Source organism: Annulohypoxylon maeteangense (assembly GCF_022496945.1).
Source record: "Annulohypoxylon maeteangense strain CBS 123835 unplaced genomic scaffold GGS22scaffold_16, whole genome shotgun sequence".
Classification (NCBI taxonomy): domain Eukaryota; kingdom Fungi; phylum Ascomycota; class Sordariomycetes; order Xylariales; family Hypoxylaceae; genus Annulohypoxylon; species Annulohypoxylon maeteangense.
Window position 1 is genome coordinate 599,106 of NW_025953263.1, and position 22,971 is coordinate 622,076.

Here is a 22,971-nt window from a genome sequence, read left to right on the forward strand (position 1 = left end):
TGCAAATATAAAAAAGACGTAGTTGATGTAAGTGAAGTAGGATAGACGAATGTCAAAAAATAAGTAGGGGTATATGTCGTACAATTCGTGAGATAGCGCCATATAAGAGTCGGACATAAGAGTAGTCGGTATGTGGTGATGAAAATGTGAAGTCGTATACGTAGCGCTTAGACATTCGTAGAATGATATAAGCCATGTTAACATATAAGGCAGTAATAAATCCTTGGATGGGCAACAGGTAGGGCCGGCTTATTCAGGCGACCCATACAGCATTGCCCAGAACGCCCTCCCATCCTCTGGCAACGACAGGTTATGGACGTTCCTGCAGTGCGCCCTGATATTATCGGTGCGCCCCCCTTTGAACGTCTTGGTGCAGTCGCCATTTGGGCACTTTATGGTCGCGTCCACGTGTGATCGTTTATGCCGAGACAGGTGTGAGCTGATGTTTTTGCCCTTAAAAACCTTGTCGCATTGGTTACACCGCACAGTAATCAGTGGAGAAGATGCTTGGTTGTTATTCCTAAGGGGTATTAGATGTGCACAAACATCGAGGTCTAGTTATAGAATAAACATACAATTCGTATGGAGTGGAAATCTCCGTATTGGTTCCATACACACTATGTGTATAACTACCTGCTGACTCAATGGATAGTGTCGGCTGACTAGTGCTACCCTGAGAGGGAATTGTGGGCTGGTTTCGAGGGTCTCGAGAATGAGAGGCCCGAGACGCAAATAGATACGCGGGGTGATATTCCCCATTGAACCCTCTCTCTATCTTGTCGAGTTCTTGATCGTAATTATGGGTTGTTTTATGTCTTGGGCGACCCGTAGAACTGCTTGACACATCTACCACATAGGGTAAAGGGCAGGCTTTCAACACGATCTCGGCGAAGTGACGACAAGAGTGAGTATCCGGAAATAAACTCTAATAAAATACATTAGTATAAGAGAAATGGGGATGGATGATTAAAACCTACTTTACTTAGATGGATCATATATCGAACCGCGTCATCTATTGAGTGCAAGGCACCAAGCAATGTCACCGACCATGTAGCTGAGACGATTGCCTGCGCTATCGGATGCTGTGAATATTGCGTAATAGAATCCTTTAGCGGACTCAAGAAGGTCTTGTCAATCTTATTGAAGAACACTTTCTCGAAAATTTGGGCGTTAGAAGTCAATGGAAAGTTATTCCAGCGAATTGGCGTCTGAGCGAAAAGGTGAGGCAGATCACCCTGATCCGTGAAGTCTAGCATCATATAAACAACTAATCGTAGCACACTTAAGCGGTTCACCTACTATCTATGAATCTCTTGAAAATCATAAAGGAGGTGGACTGGTTTAAAGCACCTGGGTCTAACTGGGCCCCATGGGGGCGGCAGCCGAACGGTTCGGGATATTCATACGACGGTCCAGGGTCGTGTAAATGAGGCTGGCGCTGAAATGTAGAATGTGCATCAACCTCATGCGAAAGAAATGGCTGGTTCCTATTGGCTGGCGCGACGAACGGCATGGAATACTGATTGCCCAATAGATCGAATGAATTCGGTGGCTGAGGTTGGTTTAACGGGTAGGGTGTAAGGTAGTCTCCATTCATACGAGGAGTGAAGTTCGTGTTAGGAAACTGCCACATGGACAGAGAGTTGTCGTTGATAGTCTGAGGGTAGAAATTAGGACTTGGGTTTGTAAATTGTCTCCCCGTCTCAAAAACTTGTGTTTCGAAAGGAGGTCGGGTAGGTCGAGCATCTTCTAATGATGATTTGTCCGCTAACTTCAGCTGTTCGAATACTATATCCAGGCTCTCTTGGTTGGTTTTATTTAACGGTACCGTGTTTCTCCAACTAGTGAATGCTGACTGGACGTCTTCGAAGGAGCTTCTTTCAGAAGCATAATGAGAAATCGCATGCTGGACAATCATGGCACAGATTATCTCGGGAAATTCAGATGGGATCGCATTCTGTAGAATGTCCCCCAGAGCCCGCAAACCACAGTTTCTGATATCCTTTGACTCGCCACACGTTTTTAACCAGCTACTGAGCTCGCCCGGGATGTTCTTCAGACATTCTTGAAGCCTTTGATGGTAATCATCGATCTTTTTGATGAACCGCCATGAGGATTGCCATTGTGATTGGCGGCCCTTACTTCGACTGTTGGAAGAGCCGTCAACCAAGCTAGCGTTCACGGGCGGTTCCTGGTTATTGCCCGCCGGTCGATCGGATTGAAATGTGGGAATCGAGGATGAATGTAGGAAATGTAGATCAGATGTTGCAGCGTCAGTATCTGATTAATTCGTTAGCTGACTCTGCCTTCCCAAACAATAATTAGAACACCTACCGTCCGACACATCCGCATGGGCGCGCAATGAGTCCAAGAAGTCGCAAATAAAACCAAACGTCTTGATATTGCATAAGCTAGCACCACTGTCGATGTTGTGACCATAAGAAGGCGATGATAACGGCGACGTAGGATAATTATTCATAGTGAGAGCCTCCAAGAGTAACACCCTAGCACAGTAAGGAATTTATCGTGATGGTTCGAGGAATATGGTTAAGGGCGGCGGCGGATATTTAGCCTCTGGGTATTCCAAAGGAAAAAACACGCGCGGGAATGCTTCATTAAGAATGATTCCATCGTTCAGAAAGATGGGAACAGCGCAGAGGGCCTGCGGAATTTTTGACGAAGAGTTGTCCTAGTAGTCTTTCGCGACTACATTAGTACTAAGGTACTCTCTATTGTCCTGGCTGTTGTCCTAGCACAGCAACGAAGACGGAGATCGCAGAAAATGAGAAGTTGGGAAAATGTGTATACCTAGCACCCCTAAATCGATTCTCCTAAAAAATACAATGTTCTTTAGGTGGAGTGGGCTCACCTCGTTGTATTCAGTAGTGACACTTGTCGGCGGTATATCCAGAAGACGAGACTTGCGCTTGCATTCTCTGTTTTCTGTGATGTATTCATGTCAATCGGGTATGGCTGAGTCCCATCAGACCCAAGCGGGGTAGCTCAATTGTAAGGCCATCCTGTACAATACACCCTTGGAATAGGTACATATCACCCCTCAGGCTACGTATTACGCATCGTGCTTCTAATTTCTAAGCCACGGAGGGGTGATTCGACCCCTATGTACCTAGTAGGTAGGTACGTGAACGAACAAATCCAGATACATGGTTTCATGGTGTATATCGGACATCTACCTACTTGGTTCTTCTGGTTCGTTCAGGTCTTCGGAACCATCACCGAGAAGGATTTGCACCTAGGTAATTGGCCTTTGAGCTGGTTGCAAGTTACTAGCAGGAAAAGGAAACACCCAAGGTGAAAGATACCTAGTTGGGCGGATATGAGTAGGAGGTGGGGCATAGATCGGGCACCAGTGCTTAGGTAGGTGTTGGTAGGTATTTTCAGCGGCTCAGCGCCATGGAATTTGGGCTGGATTGGCTTGAGTAAAAGAAACGATGAACATAGCGCCCGCACATAGTGCCCGCATAGGTAGCCGACAGGAATGAATATGAGTTTTCCCTGTTGCTATCCACTCAGCAACACAAGGCGACGAGGTTATGAGTTCATGCCCGAGAGTTAAGGACGTTTTATGCATTCGACATACAGTTTCTCGGCAACCGGCCGAATCCATCGCTTGGGCACGAACGAAAAATTCAACGATTGGTAGGTACCTAGGTAGGTAGCTACTCAGATACCGACTAGGTACCTAAGGTAGGGTGGCCGATTCGAAGCATGGTGAACACCGGCGCATTTGACCGTGGTGAGGATCAACTCACCATAGTAGCGATTCGCCCAGTCAAAGTGGGTTTAACGATTTGGTTCATAATCAATAGACAAAACAATCCATGTCTTCGAGGAAAGTGAGATCCTATCGATTCTCAAGGATCCAGAAAGATTGGTCGAGGTCGATGCAACAGAAACTGACAAAAATTGGTTTGTAGACTGCAAAATTCGAATGTGGCGCAGATTGTATGCGGCGCCTTAAAATTCCTAAGCCATGATTCGATCATCTATCAAGCCAAGGGGACAAAAGTTCACCCTGATTCTGGTTTAGTCGAGGGAGGATTTGTCAAGGACAAAATGATATCCCAAACGACGTGTAACACGTAGTTAATTTGCGATAATGTAGATTTTGCCACTGTCCAGGGTGTACTAGCTGTGCTGGGTGTGCTGAGCTGTGTAGAGAAGGCTATGCGGCTACCTTGAATGGATATTTTGGTCTGTCGCTAGGTCACGTACTATGTAGCGAGCAGATGGCGGTGTATACTGCATACTACGAAGCTGTGCGTAGTGCAGTCGATCATTTGAATCTTGACTGATCTAATGTTTCAGATAGACGAGCAAAGACGGATATTCCGGTGATCATTGACTGGAAGAAGTTTGCTGTTGTCGAATATTTCGAGTTTTCAGTTTTCCCAGTTTTGGAGGTTTGAAGGTTCGAAGTTTTGATAGAAGTCAAATTTGAGTTGATCCAATATAGATCTAAGGTCAAGCAATGCCGTTGAGTGGGTTCAGCAGTTCGCGCTTGTCTCTTCTACCTCCACATTCCAGTCTGAGGTCATTTAGTTGGCTAATTCGTAACTTCCATCTATCGTCATTAAAACGTGTTTTACACATGGCAAGCATGGAAAGCGCGGCAAAGGATTGGATAGTGCCGTAATGCGCCTGGTACTTACCACTAGGTACAGATAGTACCCGACTAATTGGGGCGTATTCGAACCAGGGATTTGATGACACTAACATTAAGGTACCAAGGCTATTTCAATTCTCGATAGCAAATTTTAATTTCCATAGCTATTTCTCCAAATGCGATACCACCTTAGGATATGCATGTAATAGATGACGAACTACCAACAAGCCTAAACGCATATTATCTCGTCAACCTTGGATCTCTTGACTTACATACCAGGTACGTATTATTATGTACGCATGCACCAAAATTAGATACAAGGTGAGTCATTGAAGAAATATCCACAACTGCTTCATTTGATATGCAAATGTCCTTGCAGATACGGTGCACGACACAGCGCTTTAGCCGAACGGTGAAGAAAAGAAGAGAAGAGAAAAGAAAAAAGAAAAAGAAAAGGGGGCACATCATCACCGCAATAGGCGGGTAGGTATGCGATGCGCTGTCATGGTCCCCTATTCAAGCCATCAGCTGGATACTAACTTACGGCAGCTAGGTATCTAGCTAGGGGGCTATCTAGGGGGCTATCTAGTAGCCTAGTAGCCTAACGGAGTGAGGACTCCCATTACAAAACTTGTGGGGACTAGTTGAGCTAGAGGTAGGCTGCATGTAATTAGTTTGTTTACCAAGACTGCAAGAATATGACATGCAACATTGGGTACCTACCTACTCGTAGGTATGACATAGCCCTGCACGGTAATAGAAAGGATACACGATGAAGAACGGTTTCTCGTTCGGCAGCTGGATGGAAAGTGGTCTTCTGGGTATACCATCTATAGCTTGGTGGATGTATTATTACCATTAGATCTATCGCAGCCTTATTATGATGACCTATCATTACGCCCTATCGCCCTCTATATACGGTAGTTTTTGTCATTAATCATATCTCGCATCGAGATACCCCAACTCTAGATCGTCGATCCTTGTCTCTGTCGACACGGTATCACTCCACATTATCTTAAACCACCCTACGAAGTCTACTCGCGGGGATGGCAGGAGACTTGAGCCGCGTCTCGTAAAATTCACCTTCGGATGGGAAACATCCAGAGCACTTCTTATGCCCGGCTATACCCAAGTGCTCCGAGTAGTTTGGTAACTGCTGCTTACTTTGGTGATAACTGATTTCCGACTACTCATCTAGGACGCTTGAGGGGATGAGCTTCGGTATTTAAGACGTAATCGTCCAAGTTGACAAGATCAGGAGAAGAAAATGTCAAGTAGAGATATCTGAGCGTCTCAGCTAACCAGAAACTCTATAATATGATTAGTCAAGATCCGAAGCACCGTCATAGATCGCATAGACTTACCTCCATAGAATCCGACTTAACTGTATCAACGTTCCTGACGGAATTGATTGATGAAAATGCTAGGTCTGTCTCGGTTGCATTTCGAATGGATTGAAACATTCTCCACGCCATCTCTTGGTACTCTGAGTTACCAGTCATGCGGTACATCAAGAATACGCTCTCGACAGCCTCGGGCCGTAAAAGGTAACGCGGATCCCGAGCATTCTTGAAACCTTTCTTCAGTGTCGTATCGGCCTCATTCTCCCATTGTTCCTCATCCCATTCGCATGGATCTAATGTGTCGCATTTCTCTAGGTTGAAGATCTCGGGCATGATACCTGTAGGCATCGCGTCGTAGGCCCACACGCAGCCACGTGTGATCTTCTCGCCGATCTCGAGATGTTCCGGGATGTTGAAAAGTTTGCCTCCCAGCCCAAACATTCCCCCCACAAAGCATCCAAGATGTTGCACCTCTGCAGTCAGGTGTGGCCCTGTGTCTGATGAGACATACACATTTCCAGAGAAGAGGATATCATCCTGGTCCGGGGTCTTTGGTCGGAACAACAAATTCTTGATGACTGTATCCATCGATCCTCGGTAGAGCTTCTCATACATTGGCTCGAGCCCACCTAGGATGGCGAAAGTCTTGGGCAGATATTCATACAAACTATCCGCTAGTGCGCCCAACGTGAAGCTACTGTCACTGTCCAGCTGAAGCTGGTTGAAGTCGAAGAATGTTGGCCACATGCCCGGTAGTGCTGTTTTATTCTGCCATTCGTCCAATACCAATGCTACCCTATTGATAACATCGTAGTACTTGTCGTTTCCGGTGAGCTGAGCCAGCCTACTAAATTCGAGGGATGACGACGTGACAGAGGCTGAAGGGTCGTGATATCCAGCGAGCTGGTTACCACGCTTAGCGTCATCAAAGTCTAGCCAGAATGGGGGCATGTGATTCGGAGTGTCGTATGCCATAAAGAGCATATCTCCGAGCTCGATAGCCTTCTCGAGTAGTGCGGTCTCTAAGCTCAGATCATATGCGCCCAACAGTCCGCCCAGATGCCGAATCGTGGTTTCGAAGAAGTTGCAGGAATTATCCCTGGTGTCAGCCCAGTCAATAGTCACAGCAGCAGCAGCAGCCTCGTAAAAATCTTCCTTGAGGCCCATAATCCAAAGTGTCGAGAGAGAATCGACAAGCGTGGCTCCCCATCCACCAAACCCAGGTGCGTCTCTTCCTTTCCCCGACACTGGCATAAGCTCGTCGTAACCAAAACCGACATTCTTGTAGCTAGTCCAACTCTTAACGAACGCACTCTTCACCTCGGCCCGCCGACTCGCAAGCACTTCCTCCCTCGCAACACCGGCAGGGCTCGTATCGGTAGTGAATGCATATTGTACTTTAGGTAATGATAAAGGTCTACCCGTCGGCAGAGGCGTATATTCGGATATAGGGTACTTCAATGATTGCTTAGACCAGTCATAGCTCGTCCTAACATAGGTAAAGCCGAAGAGTGTATCGCGATGCTCGGGGATAAGTCCGACTAGGAGATATAAGACGAGTACTAGAAAAAGTGCGGCGGCGACTCGTGTTTTCCGTCGGAAGATAGCTATCATGGCGTTATGAGGTTGTTGTCGGACTTGCCATTCCACATTTTCAACAAACATGGAGATATAATAGATATCCCTCGCCCCGTTAGGTGATAGGGATAATAGCGATACATTACCAATAAACCATACGCAGCCAGTAAGAAATGCCGTGGATAGAAATAGAAGTCGGATTGGATCTGACGACGAGCCGAGCAAATCGCATTAGTGAAACGCGGGCTGCACAGGATAACAAATGTGAGTGTCAGGAATTGTGAAAGATTCTTGGCGAAGCTGACGAGCACCAGGGATACCCAGACAGTTTATTAGGTAAATTGTCGGTGCACCTCCCTGAGAAGTCCGGGTAACCCTGGGGAGACCCGCTCGTATTACGCTGCTGAAGCCGCCAAATTCCCGGCTAGACGGCATGTTCCAAGCTTCTCTAGCCCCTACTGGTCGCTACCTGGTAGCTAATTGGCTCTCGTACCTTCCCAGTAGCGTTGTTTACTTGAGTTTATTAGTCAGGTACAGAAGATATTTACCGCAGATCTGGGAGATCCTTACCCCATATAATAGAATTATTTCTTATGTAAGCCAATAACTTAGTGTTCAATCTGGTACGACAACAGTATCATCTGAATGTTACCAGGAAATGAAAATCCATATTGTTTTTTACATATCAAGGTTGCACAAGAATTCAAGAACCTTTACATTAACACGAATAATGCTGGATATCAGAACCTTAAAAGAACGTCAAGATTAATGACGTTGGTTCATTCTGCGTTACCGGCACTGCGGCATCACACGTTGTTTCCAACGGAATCCAACCAACATCGATATCCGGGAACTACACGATCCTTCAAATTGGCATCATGAATCATTTTCCTTACATGTAGGCTTATGTGAGATATCGACCCAGTACTACATATGTAAGTAGTACTTGCTAGTACATTTCGGCCAATGATTTATCTTTATATAAGCATTTATATACATAGATGTCATATTTTAATTGCCTTCAACCTTCAATTCAATGTCTTGCACATTCATCTTGGCGAGGCATTTCTCATATCCGACCCGGAGACACGTCCTCCATCGAATCCTTCATTGCACAAGCAGCAAGCCGTTTTGGTTTAATGATATCCAGTTATGAATTTGAAAGCAACCATTTTCATCGCCTCACTGGTAAGCCCCATGGAGTACAGGGTGTAGCCACCAACCCATAACGATGAAGCTCAAATATATCATGCGAAGTGACTGCGGAAACAGAGGTTCAATCAATCGCGCGATACTATTTCTTAACCAAAAAAGTCTGGTCAGCTATCAAATTGGGCGGGAACGAGCGTCATCATACCCAATATCCACCTTATGAGGCGTAGCCCTCGTATCCAAAGTCCTGCTGCAACCTGTGGCGTGCCACGACATGCTAGAAATTCATATCAAAAGATAAGAATCAAGAGAGTGGTAACACGGAAAGTTGGGTTGTTCCCCATGGGAAGCATAGGCTCCAATCTCTTCGTGAAGACCTAACAGCACATGGAGCTGCCTTTAATCCCTATTAACCCTGTCAGAGGTTAGGTTAGCCTAATTCTTCGATAGGCTACATGGAATAGAAATGTTCAATCTCTGTCCACGAACACCTTAACCTCAGAATTCAAAGATTGATCTGACTGAGTTTTGCGCCAGCGATTATGTATGGACGGATATCTCGGATGAGTATTCCCCACTCTCGATACTACTCCTCCTAATCATTCTCGCTATTGATTCCCTAGATGTATCCTAGGGGATGTTTATTAAGTTTATTGATAGCTGAAGGCGGCATGCTAATCGTTACAGTAAAGATGGCTCCTTCAGTAGCCATTTTATTGGTAGCTTCTAGGTCACATGACACCCCTTTATTTCACCATACATGAGACACGTGAATGGTTATAATAGTTCCAATTGATAGTCATCCAAGGCTCATGACTGATTGCTGTACCAGTTGTTTTGATGCCTTTAGAGAGTAGAATCTCAGTAACGAAACTAGTAGTCATCGCCCCTGGACCTAGAAATCATGTTGCTCATGAGATTACCAGGTACCTGGTATCCAATCGTATAGTAGTCAACACGATCGTATTCATCTTCATCGTAGACATGTTTAGCTTCCACATTTCGAAAATAGAACTACAAGAATCAATGCTAACCACTGAATTGGCCTAACATTATCATTACATATTATACGCAGTGAACCTACTTTTTCGACTTATCAAAGAACCTCCCAATGATCATTTCATAAACCTTCCAAAACTCCCTCCCGATTCTCAACCACCCCTTCTGCTTCGCCCTCTCAACCATACTCAACCCCCCATCCATCTCCTCCTCTTCCTCAGTCTCTTCATCTCCTAACCTCATATTCTCAACCACCCACGCTATCTCCTTCGCCACAATCTCCGGGCGATCTCTCTGGACATTATGTCCACAATCCGGTACATTCACCAACCTCTTCGCGGCTCCCTCCCTCGCAAGATCTAATTGCTTCCTCTTCATATCCTCATCCGCATCCTCCCACACCCCCAACATCACCCTCCTCTTCATCAACTCGCCCCTCCTAAACTCATCCCCCTCCGCTAGACTCTTCTCCGCTCTTTCAAGATCATCCCACATCCTCAGGAACGAGTTCCCCTTAATCACGCTCAACGGCCTATGTCCTAGGACACGTCTCTTATACTGCCTTTCCTCAATATTAGGATCCAACCCGCCCTCCTGGCCCGTCTCAACAAGCACCACACCCACAACCTGTCTCGGCGCATACGCATCGCCATCACTTCCCCCATCCCCATCCCCATCCTCATTCCCATCTCCATCATCCACACCCTCCCCCCTCTCCTCCCTCTCCAAAAACATCCTAGCAAAAGACCCGCCATACGAATGCGCCACCAACAAATACGGGCCCCCCAAGCCCTCCCTCCTCAAGTACCCTCTCAACTGCCTCGTCGCCAGCGGCGGCTTCGGGTTCAAGTCCCCGCGATTATACATCAAAACACGCATCCCAAACGGTTCCCTAGTCAACAACTCCGCGAGCCGATCCCAGGACGGGGAGCACGACTCGCCGGAGCCGTGGAAGCAGATGACGAGGGGCTTGCCGTCGTTAGCGTCGCGCGCGGGAGCCGGGGTGAGGAGTTTGTGATCGGGGGCCGGGGGGAGCGACGATGCGACGTCGGTAGGGATATCTGCCGTCGATGACGTCGCGTCGACTCCACCGTGGTTCGCGGACATGATGTCGCGTGCTCGTCCGTGGTAGCTAATGCAATGACGTCCTTTGTCATATCATATCATCTCATCTCTCTTGGGATTGAAAAAGGAGTTTAAGAGATGGGGTCCATCGCGTGGGAAATTAGACGGCTCTTTTCGGGGATTCCTGAATGAATGCTTCTTAGTTGTGTCGGTCTTGGGAGAGCTACAAAGAGGCTACGGATCCTTCTTATGCACATCCATGCAGTCAATGAGGCTTACGTGCACGGACCAGCAATATTTCCTGCAGATCTGAATAAGGGGACGATCGTATTGTGGTACCGCACATCTACAGTCATTATTCAAGTTCAGGTACTGTACTAAGTATTAACAATGCGAATTCTTCTTTGTATTCCTCGGGAAAATCGATCATGTCGAATCTGGGTATATCCAAGCAGTCTTCATATGCAAACCCGATTCCTTAATACACCGCGACCCACGTCCATGGATGCCGGGGGCATCGTTAAAATCAATATCCGTTTCCTCATGAACGCCTTGATAGGCCCCGCATTAAGCTCCCATAAATATGCTATCCTGTTAACCAGACGCCAAACCATGCAAATGCCATTCCGTTAACGTATAAAATGTCCCCAATCCGGTTATCTAAACCCCGGGAAGACTTTGAGAGCCGTGCGTTTCCCTATTGACTGGTTAGGTTTTGAATCATTCTAGTATTCTAGTAGCAGGCAACTTGCATTGAGGCCGCCCGTCATCACTATTGGTTTCGTCGACGGGGACGACTAGGTCCTGCATACGATCTCGCGCTGTCCCGACAGTACTTTGCCTCTCAATCCTGGGCCGCTGTTCTGGCAAATCAACGGCTTCTTCCGGCTTCGGAGATGACACACGACATATATGTTTTTTCATAGTGCTGCTCCACGACGACAGTCTTTCCCGTCCTCTTTCAACATCCACGTGTATTATGGCACCACCTCGTGACCTAAGCCTCCTTGTACCAAATTCCCTGCGAACCATGGAGTTGGTGATCTCAGGACAATAGCCAGGAGGGAGCATCGATGCTTTGCAGGAAGGGCATAATGAGCTCATTTGGCTTAGAAACTCATCGATGCATTCGGGGTGGAAGATATGACCGCAGGATAATTCCCGGATTATTGTCTTCTTAGATTCGAAGTCTTCTAAGCAAATAAGACAGGCAGGTTGATAGTTAATAGGCGCATCGGTTTTCTCGGCCTTCATGTTGATGGGCTGTCGACTAGCTTCCGATGATCTCCTCCCCTTTGAGAATTTTGGCGACGTGGGGGATGTTGGTATTGGCGGATCGTAATTATATGTGAATAGCGGAAAAGTTTGTATATGAGTTAATGGCACTCTTAATCTCTTGATACCTAATGCCTCCAAATTTACTTCTCCCCGTTCGACACGCCCTCGTAATGCTGCACGGCGACGGCTCTGGACAAAGTGCATAAGTAGCGATGTGCTGCCGATAACAGATATTATTACCCCTAAAATAATTAGAATGAAGGCCCAGAGGGGGAGCGTCGTCGACACGGTAATCACTGATAACTCCGTCCATACTCGTACATAATCGGCTGGATTTGGCGAATACGTCGAGATAATCTGGTCGCTGAAGGGAACTGTTGATAAATCACCAGAATATAGGCTGAGTTGACGCATCATCTGATTTCCTGAGCTGCCGGGAATTGCGTAGACGGGGTATCGATTTTGCGCTTTCCAGGCATTTCCGTCACCTAGATTCCAAACATCATCATCCGCATCCGGGGGTTGGTTGGTGTCGTCGTCATCTGGACGATAGACTAGCATGCCTCGAATAGGATCCAGCCTGGCCGAGGAGAGAAACGACCGGGTACAGTTGGTGTTGATCCATGGTGCAAGGGCTATTAGATTATAATTCGTGGTTGGTAAGTTGACCTGGCGAGTTACATTTTTAGGTATGTAATCTGCTGTTAGGTTCTGGCACGGGTCGTTGGCGGCTAAATCTGGTACGTATAATAGGCCTTGGACAACTCCGTTTGCCGTCGACACCGAGGTTGTTGATAGAGTAGTAACGTTTCCAAGTAGGTCCTCGGAATATGCTATCTGTCTCTGTCACGACGTGTAAGTAGGCAATAGACCCATTTCGAGATTCTTCCTAGTCTTTAAGTCTCGAGACATACAGATAATGCGGTGATGTTTCTGAGAATGGTGCTAGGGATCGAATGGCCATCTGACCAGCTGGGATTGCTGAATAACAATCTATTCGAGTGTCAGCATACACATGATCCCCTTAAATAGTAGGCTTCAGTGATTGCACGAGTCAGGCATGGGCATGGACGGCTAGGCTAATAGTGATGTCTATGATGTAGTGCTGTGGTAAAAGATACTAGCACGCAAAGCACAGCAAGACCCGAAGAGTGCACTTCGGTGTAATGAATGTTACGTCGTACGATGCAGGCGATGCAGCGATTGCGAATGCACCGCCGGATGCACTTGGCACCATTGATATCATCATCATCGCCGGTCAAATCAAGCATTTACAGCTAGTAGCCGTCCAGCCAACCATTAACGGCCAAGGTCGTTAAGCTTTTGTTAACGACCTAGTACCTGCTTGGCAGTGTCCATCAGGATGGAAAAGAAAAAAGAAGCTTTTTCTTGGCAACGTACACGACATTCCGGACGGTTTGGAGTGCTGTAAAGAAAACGTCAGCTGTGGCCTGCCAAGGGATTCTAGAGAGGGCTCGGCTGGTGCCAAGAAGATCAATCGCAATAATAAACAGCTCTCGGCAGCGGGGAAAAAAAAAGAGACCAAATGCTAAGAAAAAATGACGAAACCGCACGAGTTTACCGAGTAAGGAAATAGAAAAAAAAGGGTCCAAGACATACACATGCTCTTGTAATCATGATCCTATTTAAGGGATTGTTGAGACATAACGGTCATCGACTGGCAACGAAAGAGAGACAGGATCTCAGGAACGTGGACGACGCGAAGGATAGCGGATAGTAGAACAGTGGACAGCGGACAGCGATTAGTTGTGGTATGGAGCAGGTTAAGAAAAGCGATGAAAATGTTGTTCTTGGCAAGTTTGGGGGTTGGAAATTGGGGGAGATGAAAAGTAGACAATAGGGGGTCAGGGAATAATTAGCAGGGATGGGGGGAAGGGGGGAAGGGGGTAGACCCCATCACAGAAGTAGTTTCCAGCCATCATCAGCTGAGGAAGCGACCTAATTGCCCGTCGCATCAGATGTGCACAAGGACCCATCTGATTTGATATGCCGCCATGCTGTTCTACCATTCTACCAATCCACCAAGGTACATCATGTACAAAGAAATGCATGTACCTACTTTGCGAGACGATCAACTGTACGCTATACATATATGTATGTAAAGTGGCTGTGTGATAACCTTGGAACAATTCCGACGATTGATTGATGTTTACTACAAGTGCCCAGTGATAGGTACTGTACCTAAGTATCCCGAGTATCTGCAATCTACTTGAACCAGTTTAGACCGCTACGAAGTCTGTGTTAGCGTGCCCCATAGTGCACAGACTAAGGCATATGTACCTCCCATATCATCTATCCCTCAACGTTGAACGTTATCTAACGTTAGGCTAAGGCACATGTATGTACCTTACATACAAGTTGGAAGGAATGGGAATGTTGGGGTTCTTGGGATCTCGGGATAACACAGCGAAGATACGAACTGCACAGACAGATATATGAGTTATTATTGATATATATATGCGGGATTCAGCTCTATGTACCTTAGTATGCAGACATGCATGTCGGTAGGTACGGTACCTGTGATGCTAGGGCAGGTTAGAATATGTCTCATAAGAGCGGACAACGATAAAGCTTGATTGTCCAAGCCTGGGGTAATCCTGATCGGCGTCGCGTCGATTCAACCCCTGGTCAAAACTCTGTCGGGCTGCCGGATAACTTGTACCCACTGCTTCGAATTTCGATGTTGGTTTGTGGCACTTTACGATGGAAAACTAAGTCTAGCTGCAACCTAATTACGTTAGAAGACTCCATTCATTTCAACGACCCCCCTGCACTATTGACGCATCAAAATCAACGGCAGGGGAAGGCACAATCTGGGTATTGTATAGAATACTCGAATAATGAGAAGGATCTCGTGGTAATAAAAGTACACACTACATGAAATATAAAGTGCCAGACCGGGCCAGACCAAAAAGCTTGTCGCGCTGGACGCCTTAAAAAAGCTTGTCTTGCCTCGTGCATAAACGAGTGGATCCACCATTACATCTATCCAACCAGCTTCGACTTCTCTCCACGAATACGTAGCAGTCAAATGATGGCATCGCAATTATCGACTCAAACTTCGACTGCATCTGCCGCATCTGACAAATAAGCGTGCTTAATACCCTATCTTACTACATGGATCTAAATTGTTATTTAGGGCGCTTACAACACTGGCTTGTTGGTGATAGTTGGCAGTATAGCCTTTTCTTATTCTGAAATGAGTCCGTCGGGAGATGCATCCCCAAAGGTGTTTTAAGCTGAAAAAAAGCATTCATTGGCCTACATGAACCCACGAACAGATGGTGTCTCGGATACTAGTTCCCACTAATTTTTCCCGACTCTTCCGGTCACCGGTCTTAGCACAGCAAGATACCTCAGGTTAGTAGACTTATTAGTTGAATTTCGCTGACCGAGCTCTCTAGGTATTCTCACGTCAATAGCCCAGTCCAGGGTCGAGTTTCAATTCTGGGGCAATAGAAAATCGAGAAAATTGGATACATGTGATTGTGGCTTGGTGACTTGGAACATCTTCGTTCTAGTTCTGAAGCACAACCGAATCACGTAATCAAAGACCTCATACGTTTTGCGGGGGAGCTTACGTACAGGCCATCCTTTGAGTCGAAATATTGTAACGTAGCACACCGAATGTGCAGAGATAAGCAGACCGGCTCTATGATCGGGCGTGTCCGGTCGCCTAACCGAACTACTTCCATCCAATTCTATGGGGTTGCACGTCTGGCTCATTCGCGGAATGCCCGTCGGGAACACAACGGGGAAGCCAAGAAATTTTTATCGACAGCATCTCATCGGTGTGGGCCCCGAAAGGTCACCTGTTGGCCCGACGTATCGGCCGGTTCTGTTTTGTTTTTATTTTCCTGTGAATATCATCATCTCAATATCCTCACGTTAGAATGGCCGTGCTTCGTATGGCCCTTTCTTTGAGGCAACTACAGATGATCGTAAGCAACTCCTCTATCTCTCCAGTTTTAGGTAGTATCACTAGATGTAACTACGTACATATATCACAAGTTACTGGAAGTAACATTGGCAAGGCTGCTTAGGCTTTACCTCGCTAGATGGCTTGTTGATATGGACAATGTTGACTTTAGGCTAAAATTGTCAGTGCTAATAATCTATAGCCCTTTGCTTTGAAAGGGATAATTCAGCCACGAGGTAATTTTGGGTTAACCACAAGCAACAGTCATAGTCCGTCCCTCTCTAACCAGGTACTTGGGCCTAATTTTGTGATTAGACCTAACCGAGAAAAGAGGTTCACTTGTCGTTTCTGCCCTAGAGCCGTTAGGCATTTGGGACCCCTTGTCAATATATCCGCCAATCATCTAAACAAGGGCTTGATAGATGCTCTCTAGTGATATGTCCGTCAATAGGTTCCTTTCAAACCCCAGCACCACATATGTTCTTCACTTACTCTTCGAGTATGTTTTGGTTGTTAAAATACGTGTCTATAATGTTTGATTTGACGGGCACTTTGACTCAATCAATTTCATATAGCTAATCTGTCGGCTGCTTGATACCTAGTATCTAGACTAGTTCACCGCTTATTACACAACTTCTGAGTGACTCGTAATAGCTTATCGCTAGGGTTCTACTTAGATTACTATGAGGATCCCGCAGCGAAGCGACATCTCCTAGCTTCAAATTACGTCCCACGATTTTTATTAGTGCGCGACATCATATATCTCTGGACAATAGGTTTTCCAAATCAACAACCAAGTCTCGATATTCTAAATTGAAGAAATAAAAACCAAAATATGGCTATGTCAATACTTCTGAGATTGAAAACATCATTTTCCCGAACGATAGTTTAATCACTCATAGCCAGCTTTGGAAACCCCTAATCCTGAAGTAACCATATGCTGCCTCCAAATGTCCATCATACCCTTTCATTGAGATTAAATGGTTGTTATTTGTCAACAATTTGGAGAGTATCGAAAGTAGATACGACTACACCCCAAAGCAAACCGAGGGATGTAGCGTACAGGTGTTTGGTCACACTTGTGACGTCTCATAGGTCCGCTAATGGTAGATAATTCGCGTTTTCAGTAGATAGATGCGAATACAAAATCTCATCACAATCATTAGGAGGACGTGTTGGTTCAGGGGGTTAGTCTGTGGCCTGAAGAATGCCCAAAGGGGGGCAGGGGGGGTTCCAGGAGGAGTCACCTCTAGCTATCATAATGTAAAATGCTAGTCTTCACTAGGGTTCTATCTCCTCAAGTGAAGCTATATGATGATTATGTTCTAACAACTTCCTTGCATTGGCTTCTTTCATGAGTAGAAGAATATAAGATTACGATAATGATACACGCCGTATCTCCGAGAAGAAGAAGCGAATTCGCCTGGGCAGTTTATATAATTACATCCCACACCCTACGTTTATGCGCAACTGATCTTCTATATAGTGGACAGCATGATCTATAAAGAAGAGACGAGCTTTAGTCTCTAGTTTAGTATGCTCTGTTCAACTAACCACATAGTCCATAAAGATATGATGGTAGCTAGGGATGAGGTAATTATCTCATATCCCCTTGGCTTGGCCACTGCTCATAAGGAGTGGCCCCATCTTCGGTTTTTCACTCGTATAGTAGTTAAGACTTATATACCTACTTAAAGAAGTTTCTAATATATTAAGAATCAACTGGATCAAATGGCCGGGTTGGTACGGCGGCGCTTACACGATGCCATGGCTATAGCTCTGGTTTCTCAAGTGACGCTCGCCTGAGGGTTCGATTCCCTCGACGGTCCTTTCAACTTTTTTTTCATCAGCCTGTTTACTTTTTTAACGCAAAGGAACCTTAGGCTTACCAGCTAAATCAAATTTCACCTTTTCTCTGTTCGCGATGCTTTGGAGGTCTTGTCTGCTCATTAATGATAATTTCGTGATACTGCTGAACTAACTTAAGAATAATCATCGGTATTGGTACGAGGGTAACATGGTATAAACCGAGAAGTAAAAAAAGATGACAGGATACCCAAGTAACCATTTTAGGTCCGTAGAATATAAGACTTCAATCTCAAGAACTCTCCCGATGCTTCAACCCCTTTATATGTACATAGGTACATATATGGTCTTGGCATCCTTGGCGTAGGCTTCGTCGCGCTCCCGGCTTTGCTGCCTCTCAACGCCACGACATTATTGTTACAACTACCGCATTGAAGAAATCGAATTCCATACCATCGACATTGCCAACTTCTTTCCCATGTTTTGTAGGTAAATATACTAGCATCGAAGCTTTGGTCATGTAACCAACCATAAGCCACGGAGAATGGTGACCGACTCCCAAGACTGTTTCCATCTCTGATTGTTAAACTGCGAGGCTCATTCTCTCTTGATAACGATCGTCGCCTCTCATTAGTAGCTAGGATCATAATGTATCATTATTAGCGAATTCTAAGTTGATAGAGTATGGAGATTGTCGGGTCTCGGATACTGGAGGCGGACTTTTCTTTTTCCATTTTGTCAGCGATCATCTCGTCATGATTCCAGTTCTACAGCCAACGTAAAAGCATCGGTTTCCCGTTCGAATCTCTACCGCACAGAAACAGCCAGCTTATTTCCATATATTATGCCTTATCGTCGCGCCTATACATGCAATTGAAGCTTAATTGAACAAGACTCTGATCTCCGAGGAAACGAAATAGTCGAAATGAACACCAAGTGCGGGGAAAAAGAACCCGACGATCGCGTCTTCAGCCACGCGCGCAACCCCTCCCCCGAAAACGAGACCTGGATCCAGAAGAACGAAAAAGCGAAGGTGGTCGATGGGTGGCGACAGACACACTATACAGCCTACGCCGTCCGCGACGCGACTCACGTCTACAAGCTCTCGCGGGGCTCGCCGCGTAGTACTGCGTACCAAGCCCTCACGGATCGCCAACAGCGCATTGACTTCCTCAAGCAGCACGGTGTCGCTAAACCCCGCTAATGTGGAGTTTTTGATGCGCGGGAAGAATCGGCGACTACGGAAGATGCAGAATCATTCGAAGACGCGGGCAAGATTGTTATTTGACATTTTTTAAGGCTTTCAAAGGACATTTTTCAATCACAGATTCTTACAAGGATTCCCGATTAAAAGACATAAGAAAGCTAGTATGAGCACATTCTCACTTCCGACAACCAGAAAGGCCTACAGACAACACATTTCAAGGATCTTGCTTAAAAAGACGACAACAGTAATTGACACGGCGGTAATGACCGTTTATTATCATACTTCGCCGCAGCGGCCTTATGTAACAGCGAATTTTTGCGGGCTATACACAACTACCTAACCACACTCTGTTTCTACACCACATGCCTCTCTCTACTTCCATCCTCTAGACACCGATCATTGATGACGTCCTACGCGGCTTGCGTGCTGTTAGGGGGAGGGGGGAACGGGCCTCCGGGGCCTCCGGGTCCGCCAGGGGGGAAGCCGGGACCACCAGGGAAGCCGCCGCCGGGAGAAGCAACACCGCCTCCCTCGTAGTAGTGCGCAGCGGGGTGGGCGTAGGCAGTCTGGTTGGAGGTGGTGTCTACGAAGACGGTGATGTAGGAGAGGAGACCATCCTGCAGACTCTCGCCGAGCTGGATGTAGTCGACGAAAGGATCGTAATCGGCCGTAGATGTCTGGGCGTCGATCCCGTCGTTGATGTTCAGAGTCAGGGGCTGCTTGTTGAGGTTGTAGGGCTCGAGCTCCTCGACGGAGTCGATGAGGCTCTGGTCGAAGAAAAGTTGGCCGATGTGGTTGGTCTTGCCGTCGAGGACGTAGGTGTTGTTGGGTAACACAGTCGCGTTCGTGGTGCTCATCACATGAATGTGAGGGGTTCGGCCTATGTAGTGACCAGGGAAGACAGTGTCGAACTCGACTACACCGTCTTCGTTGGTGGTCTGGATTCCACGGCAATAGGTGGTGTTGAGACCGGCCTGACCCATCATGGCGACACCACTGTAGGTACCGGTGGCGTTGGAATGCCAGATGTCGATTAGCATGTTCGGGACTGCTTCACATGTGTTGAGGTCGATGAACTGCATGTCAAGGTGGAGCGGTACACCTGGCTCGTTATCGGTAACATCAGCCTACAACCCACGGAGTCAGTATGTCTCTTGAACCAGAATGAGATATGAGTAGATCATATCGGAAGGCTAAACGCCAACATACCCGAATCAACTCGCCTGCAACCCAGTATGGGCCAATCGTAACCTCAGGAATGAGAGCAGCGGTCGCGTTTGAGGAGAAGATCACGTCTAATGGGGTATCTAAAGAATATCCTGACTCCGAAGCATCATGCGACACATTCAAATACTTTTCTAGAGCAGCCTGGTCTCGCTTGGACCTCATGCGCTCTGAGATATCGTTAGCTACTAAGACACGGATCGCAAGGGCATCTTACGAATACTTACTGTCAGTGAGACCGCGCTTCTCACGAAGTGCTTGAGCAGCAGCAGCACGGCGAGCGACGGAGCGAGCCTTTAGAGCTGTAGTTTCCTCCGCGCAACCGGTGATGGCACGTCGAGCGTGAGCTTGAGCGTGCCCGCGCATAGCCTTTTCATGTCGGACTACTTCTTTGCTGTCACCCGGGTGGGCAACGGTAGCTCCAATCAAGGAGGAAATCGCCAAGGAGGCGGCGATCTTGCGAAGGATAGCCATCGTGAACCGAAATAAAGAGCGCTAAGTAATGTAGAAAGAGTGAAATCCCTGGCTACGACCGAGAGAAGGTCGAGAGTGCACAATTTGGGAAGATATCGACATCTTTATATATTCAACCGTTTATATGATTTGATCTACATTGTCAATATGTAGCTGCTCGCCCAAGGCTTCGCCCAGGGTGTCTATCATTCAAGAAAGCCGCGATATTCTTTTCCCTTATCCCTAATGATACTCTCCTAAATTGGTATGGCCGGGGCTCCCCTCCCGTTAGCCCCCAGGATCTACACAGATTCACCCAGGGATCTGATAGCGGGTCATATCAGGGGTCCATCCCACTTCGGCATAATGGACAAGACTGGCAGGTATCAGTAGCCAATGAAAATGGGGCGGTTGAAAACCCATCGATACTAAAGGCTGATCATCCTGACCAAGAACGACGTCAAATGAGTCTCGGAGTGCCAACGTAGCCTGACAAAAGGCCTATAGGTTAGGTACGCGGTCTGGAGACTTAAGATAGCTTCTACGAAATCGCATCTATTGAATATGGGGTTGAGTCTTTCCTCCGCGATCAACTCGCGCCAGATATCCCTTCCTGGTTGATTGGTGAACGCAAACAACTAGGACTTTGCCGCTTTCCAATGCTTTATGATCCGTATAATATTCTATAATTAACAAAGCATAGGAGAAAAGATTTATATCCTCAGAAAGAAGCGTTGGTCCTGCCTGGTCTCCGCACTAGCGTAAAAGGGAAGCCCGAATTCCCCTATCATCAGAAACAGAATCTCATGACCTTAATTGAAGTTTGACTTCAGAAAAATCTGAAAATTAAGCATCGTATGCAGATTCGGCACGAATGTCAATCTAATACAATGACTTATGTAACCTGGACGCGCGGCTCTCCTATACTGTCCAATGTCAGGGTGGCGCCAAGAAGTTGCAGTAGCATGTAAAGTATTCCCTGCCGAGGTGCTTAACACAAGGCTCACGACGCACTGGGACATTCTTGCATCTCGCGGGTCCTATTTTCGAGCCTATCATAGGTATAAAGATCAAATAGGAACATTGGCAAGCGGTAATCGATCCTTCGGCGACCTATCGTCGAATCTTTTTCTATGCGGAACGGTAGTTGAGGCCCACTCTAAGCTTCTAAGCCAAGACTGTTTACGCCATCTCGACATTTTTTCCACCCCACCTAACTACCTACAATCCTTGTATATCCACGATACTACGAAGTAAACTAGCTAATAAGAAGACCGAGAATGGTAAGCGGAGGTAAATATGGAAGGTGGAAGTTGACTCTCAAGCGAGTAGCCATGATCTCGCTTCCATGGGCCGAATAGCTACTTAGCTGGCTTTGGAGAACATAGTTTTTTTCCAACTCACCTTCCATAGACACGATAGCGGAAACAAGGACTCATGCTGTGAATGTTGCATTTCAACTCTTGGAAACGACGACCGGCCAATTCTATCCAGCCAAATTCTCCAATCCATAGGACTTCTAAACGTATTTCAATACTACTATCGACGGCGAAGGTCTTGGCGGTCTACGTACGCGTAGTTACTCACTCAATCTGTCACGACATAGACCTGTCAGATGGGAAAATAATGACACAGTTGGAAGAGGAGTTCTGAGTTCTCCTTGCCTTTTCAGATGAGGTATGCATATTTCTAACATTATTCCTAGGACTGGCCATCAGAAGGTCTTTTTCAAACCTTTGGTAGAGCCAAAGAAAGGGGTAGTTCAAAACCCGTCCTTTCTATCAGTCCTGGCACGCGTCAATTTAATGAACTCTACCCACGTATCCTCAAACAGATTTAAACGCCATTCATTATAGAAAAAGACGGGATACAAGATTGTTCCTAAGATGTTAGTCCTATGAGTAGGTAGCCTCGTTGCAGGGAATGGTTTAGCTATCCACTTGGATGCCTACGTACCTAGTATATATCAGTTCTGTTACATCTTAATACTGCTTACTAGTAACTATAGTTGTCACATGATATTTGTATTTCAAAGGAGCATCGGTAATTGAACTGTTACTAGAAAATATCTATCTGGTTTAAATTATTGAAGCCTTGCCAGATAGGTATCTAATAACTTCTATTGTCGTGACCCACGTTCTAATTCTAAGGCGCTTATATTCCGGTTTCGTTTTTTTTCTGTGGAAAACTATCCTGACCTTCATGAATAATACCTATTAAGTCGCCTCGAATTACAAATTGAGTGGGGGACAGAAACAATAAGTACCAAAATAATATACCAAATCATTGTCGCCCCTAT

General features: G+C 46.3%; 6 protein-coding genes across 6 annotated transcripts; 1 reads left to right on the forward strand and 5 right to left on the reverse strand.

Annotated features, from left to right (window-relative positions):
- Nucleotides 1-135: 135 nt before the first annotated feature.
- Nucleotides 136-2,614, reverse strand: GGS22DRAFT_49813 (uncharacterized protein). Its single transcript, XM_047967254.1, has 5 exons — nucleotides 2,335-2,614; nucleotides 1,300-2,280; nucleotides 978-1,249; nucleotides 576-925; nucleotides 136-520 (listed from the first exon to the last, which is right to left on the reverse strand). The coding sequence occupies exons 1-5, from the start codon at nucleotides 2,477-2,479 to the stop codon at nucleotides 250-252; spliced, it is 2,019 nt and encodes a 672-aa protein (XP_047816113.1). The 5' UTR covers nucleotides 2,480-2,614; the 3' UTR covers nucleotides 136-249.
- A 3,070-nt stretch (nucleotides 2,615-5,684) lies between these two features.
- Nucleotides 5,685-7,835, reverse strand: GGS22DRAFT_49854 (glycoside hydrolase family 47 protein). Its single transcript, XM_047967256.1, has 2 exons — nucleotides 5,992-7,835; nucleotides 5,685-5,937 (listed from the first exon to the last, which is right to left on the reverse strand). The coding sequence occupies exons 1-2, from the start codon at nucleotides 7,633-7,635 to the stop codon at nucleotides 5,818-5,820; spliced, it is 1,764 nt and encodes a 587-aa protein (XP_047816114.1). The 5' UTR covers nucleotides 7,636-7,835; the 3' UTR covers nucleotides 5,685-5,817.
- Nucleotides 7,836-9,674: 1,839 nt separating this feature from the next.
- On the reverse strand, nucleotides 9,675-10,988 carry GGS22DRAFT_49859 (uncharacterized protein). The gene has a single exon (XM_047967257.1). It carries the CDS (start codon nucleotides 10,804-10,806, stop codon nucleotides 9,781-9,783), a length of 1,026 nt encoding a protein of 341 aa, XP_047816115.1. The 5' UTR covers nucleotides 10,807-10,988; the 3' UTR covers nucleotides 9,675-9,780.
- A 94-nt stretch (nucleotides 10,989-11,082) lies between these two features.
- Nucleotides 11,083-13,906, reverse strand: GGS22DRAFT_49860 (uncharacterized protein). The gene is made up of 5 exons (XM_047967258.1): nucleotides 13,663-13,906; nucleotides 13,444-13,468; nucleotides 12,957-13,035; nucleotides 11,517-12,885; nucleotides 11,083-11,461 (listed from the first exon to the last, which is right to left on the reverse strand). The coding sequence occupies exons 1-5, from the start codon at nucleotides 13,664-13,666 to the stop codon at nucleotides 11,421-11,423; spliced, it is 1,518 nt and encodes a 505-aa protein (XP_047816116.1). The 5' UTR covers nucleotides 13,667-13,906; the 3' UTR covers nucleotides 11,083-11,420.
- A 4,637-nt stretch (nucleotides 13,907-18,543) lies between these two features.
- GGS22DRAFT_191452 (uncharacterized protein) lies at nucleotides 18,544-18,992 on the forward strand (the record flags this gene model as incomplete). The annotated part of the gene is made up of 2 exons (XM_047965128.1): nucleotides 18,544-18,566; nucleotides 18,668-18,992. The coding sequence occupies 2 exons, from the start codon at nucleotides 18,544-18,546 to the stop codon at nucleotides 18,990-18,992; spliced, it is 348 nt and encodes a 115-aa protein (XP_047816117.1).
- A 206-nt stretch (nucleotides 18,993-19,198) lies between these two features.
- On the reverse strand, nucleotides 19,199-21,328 carry GGS22DRAFT_49873 (aromatic compound dioxygenase). The gene is made up of 3 exons (XM_047967259.1): nucleotides 20,447-21,328; nucleotides 20,205-20,389; nucleotides 19,199-20,122 (listed from the first exon to the last, which is right to left on the reverse strand). Exons 1-3 carry the CDS (start codon nucleotides 20,691-20,693, stop codon nucleotides 19,406-19,408), a joined length of 1,149 nt encoding a protein of 382 aa, XP_047816118.1. The 5' UTR covers nucleotides 20,694-21,328; the 3' UTR covers nucleotides 19,199-19,405.
- Between the last annotated feature and the right edge of the window lie 1,643 nt (nucleotides 21,329-22,971).

Coding starts and splice junctions, on each gene's coding strand:
- GGS22DRAFT_49859 (XM_047967257.1), bottom strand. CDS start 10,806: ATGTCCGCGAACCACGGTGGAGTCGACGCGACGTCATCGACGGCAGAT.
- GGS22DRAFT_49873 (XM_047967259.1), bottom strand. CDS start 20,693: ATGGCTATCCTTCGCAAGATCGCCGCCTCCTTGGCGATTTCCTCCTTG. Junction 20,390..20,446: donor GAAGCGCGGTCTCACTGACA/GTAAGTATTCGT, acceptor ACGATATCTCAG/AGCGCATGAGGTCCAAGCGA. Junction 20,123..20,204: donor TTGCAGGCGAGTTGATTCGG/GTATGTTGGCGT, acceptor CGTGGGTTGTAG/GCTGATGTTACCGATAACGA.
- GGS22DRAFT_49854 (XM_047967256.1), bottom strand. CDS start 7,635: ATGTTTGTTGAAAATGTGGAATGGCAAGTCCGACAACAACCTCATAAC. Junction 5,938..5,991: donor TTAAGTCGGATTCTATGGAG/GTAAGTCTATGC, acceptor ATCATATTATAG/AGTTTCTGGTTAGCTGAGAC.
- GGS22DRAFT_49860 (XM_047967258.1), bottom strand. Junction 13,036..13,443: donor CAAACCGTCCGGAATGTCGT/GTACGTTGCCAA, acceptor ACACTCGAATAG/ATTGTTATTCAGCAATCCCA. Junction 12,886..12,956: donor GAAACATCACCGCATTATCT/GTATGTCTCGAG, acceptor ACGTCGTGACAG/AGACAGATAGCATATTCCGA.
- GGS22DRAFT_49813 (XM_047967254.1), bottom strand. CDS start 2,479: ATGAATAATTATCCTACGTCGCCGTTATCATCGCCTTCTTATGGTCAC. Junction 1,250..1,299: donor TTTCAAGAGATTCATAGATA/GTAGGTGAACCG, acceptor ATATGATGCTAG/ACTTCACGGATCAGGGTGAT. Junction 521..575: donor ATTTCCACTCCATACGAATT/GTATGTTTATTC, acceptor AATACCCCTTAG/GAATAACAACCAAGCATCTT.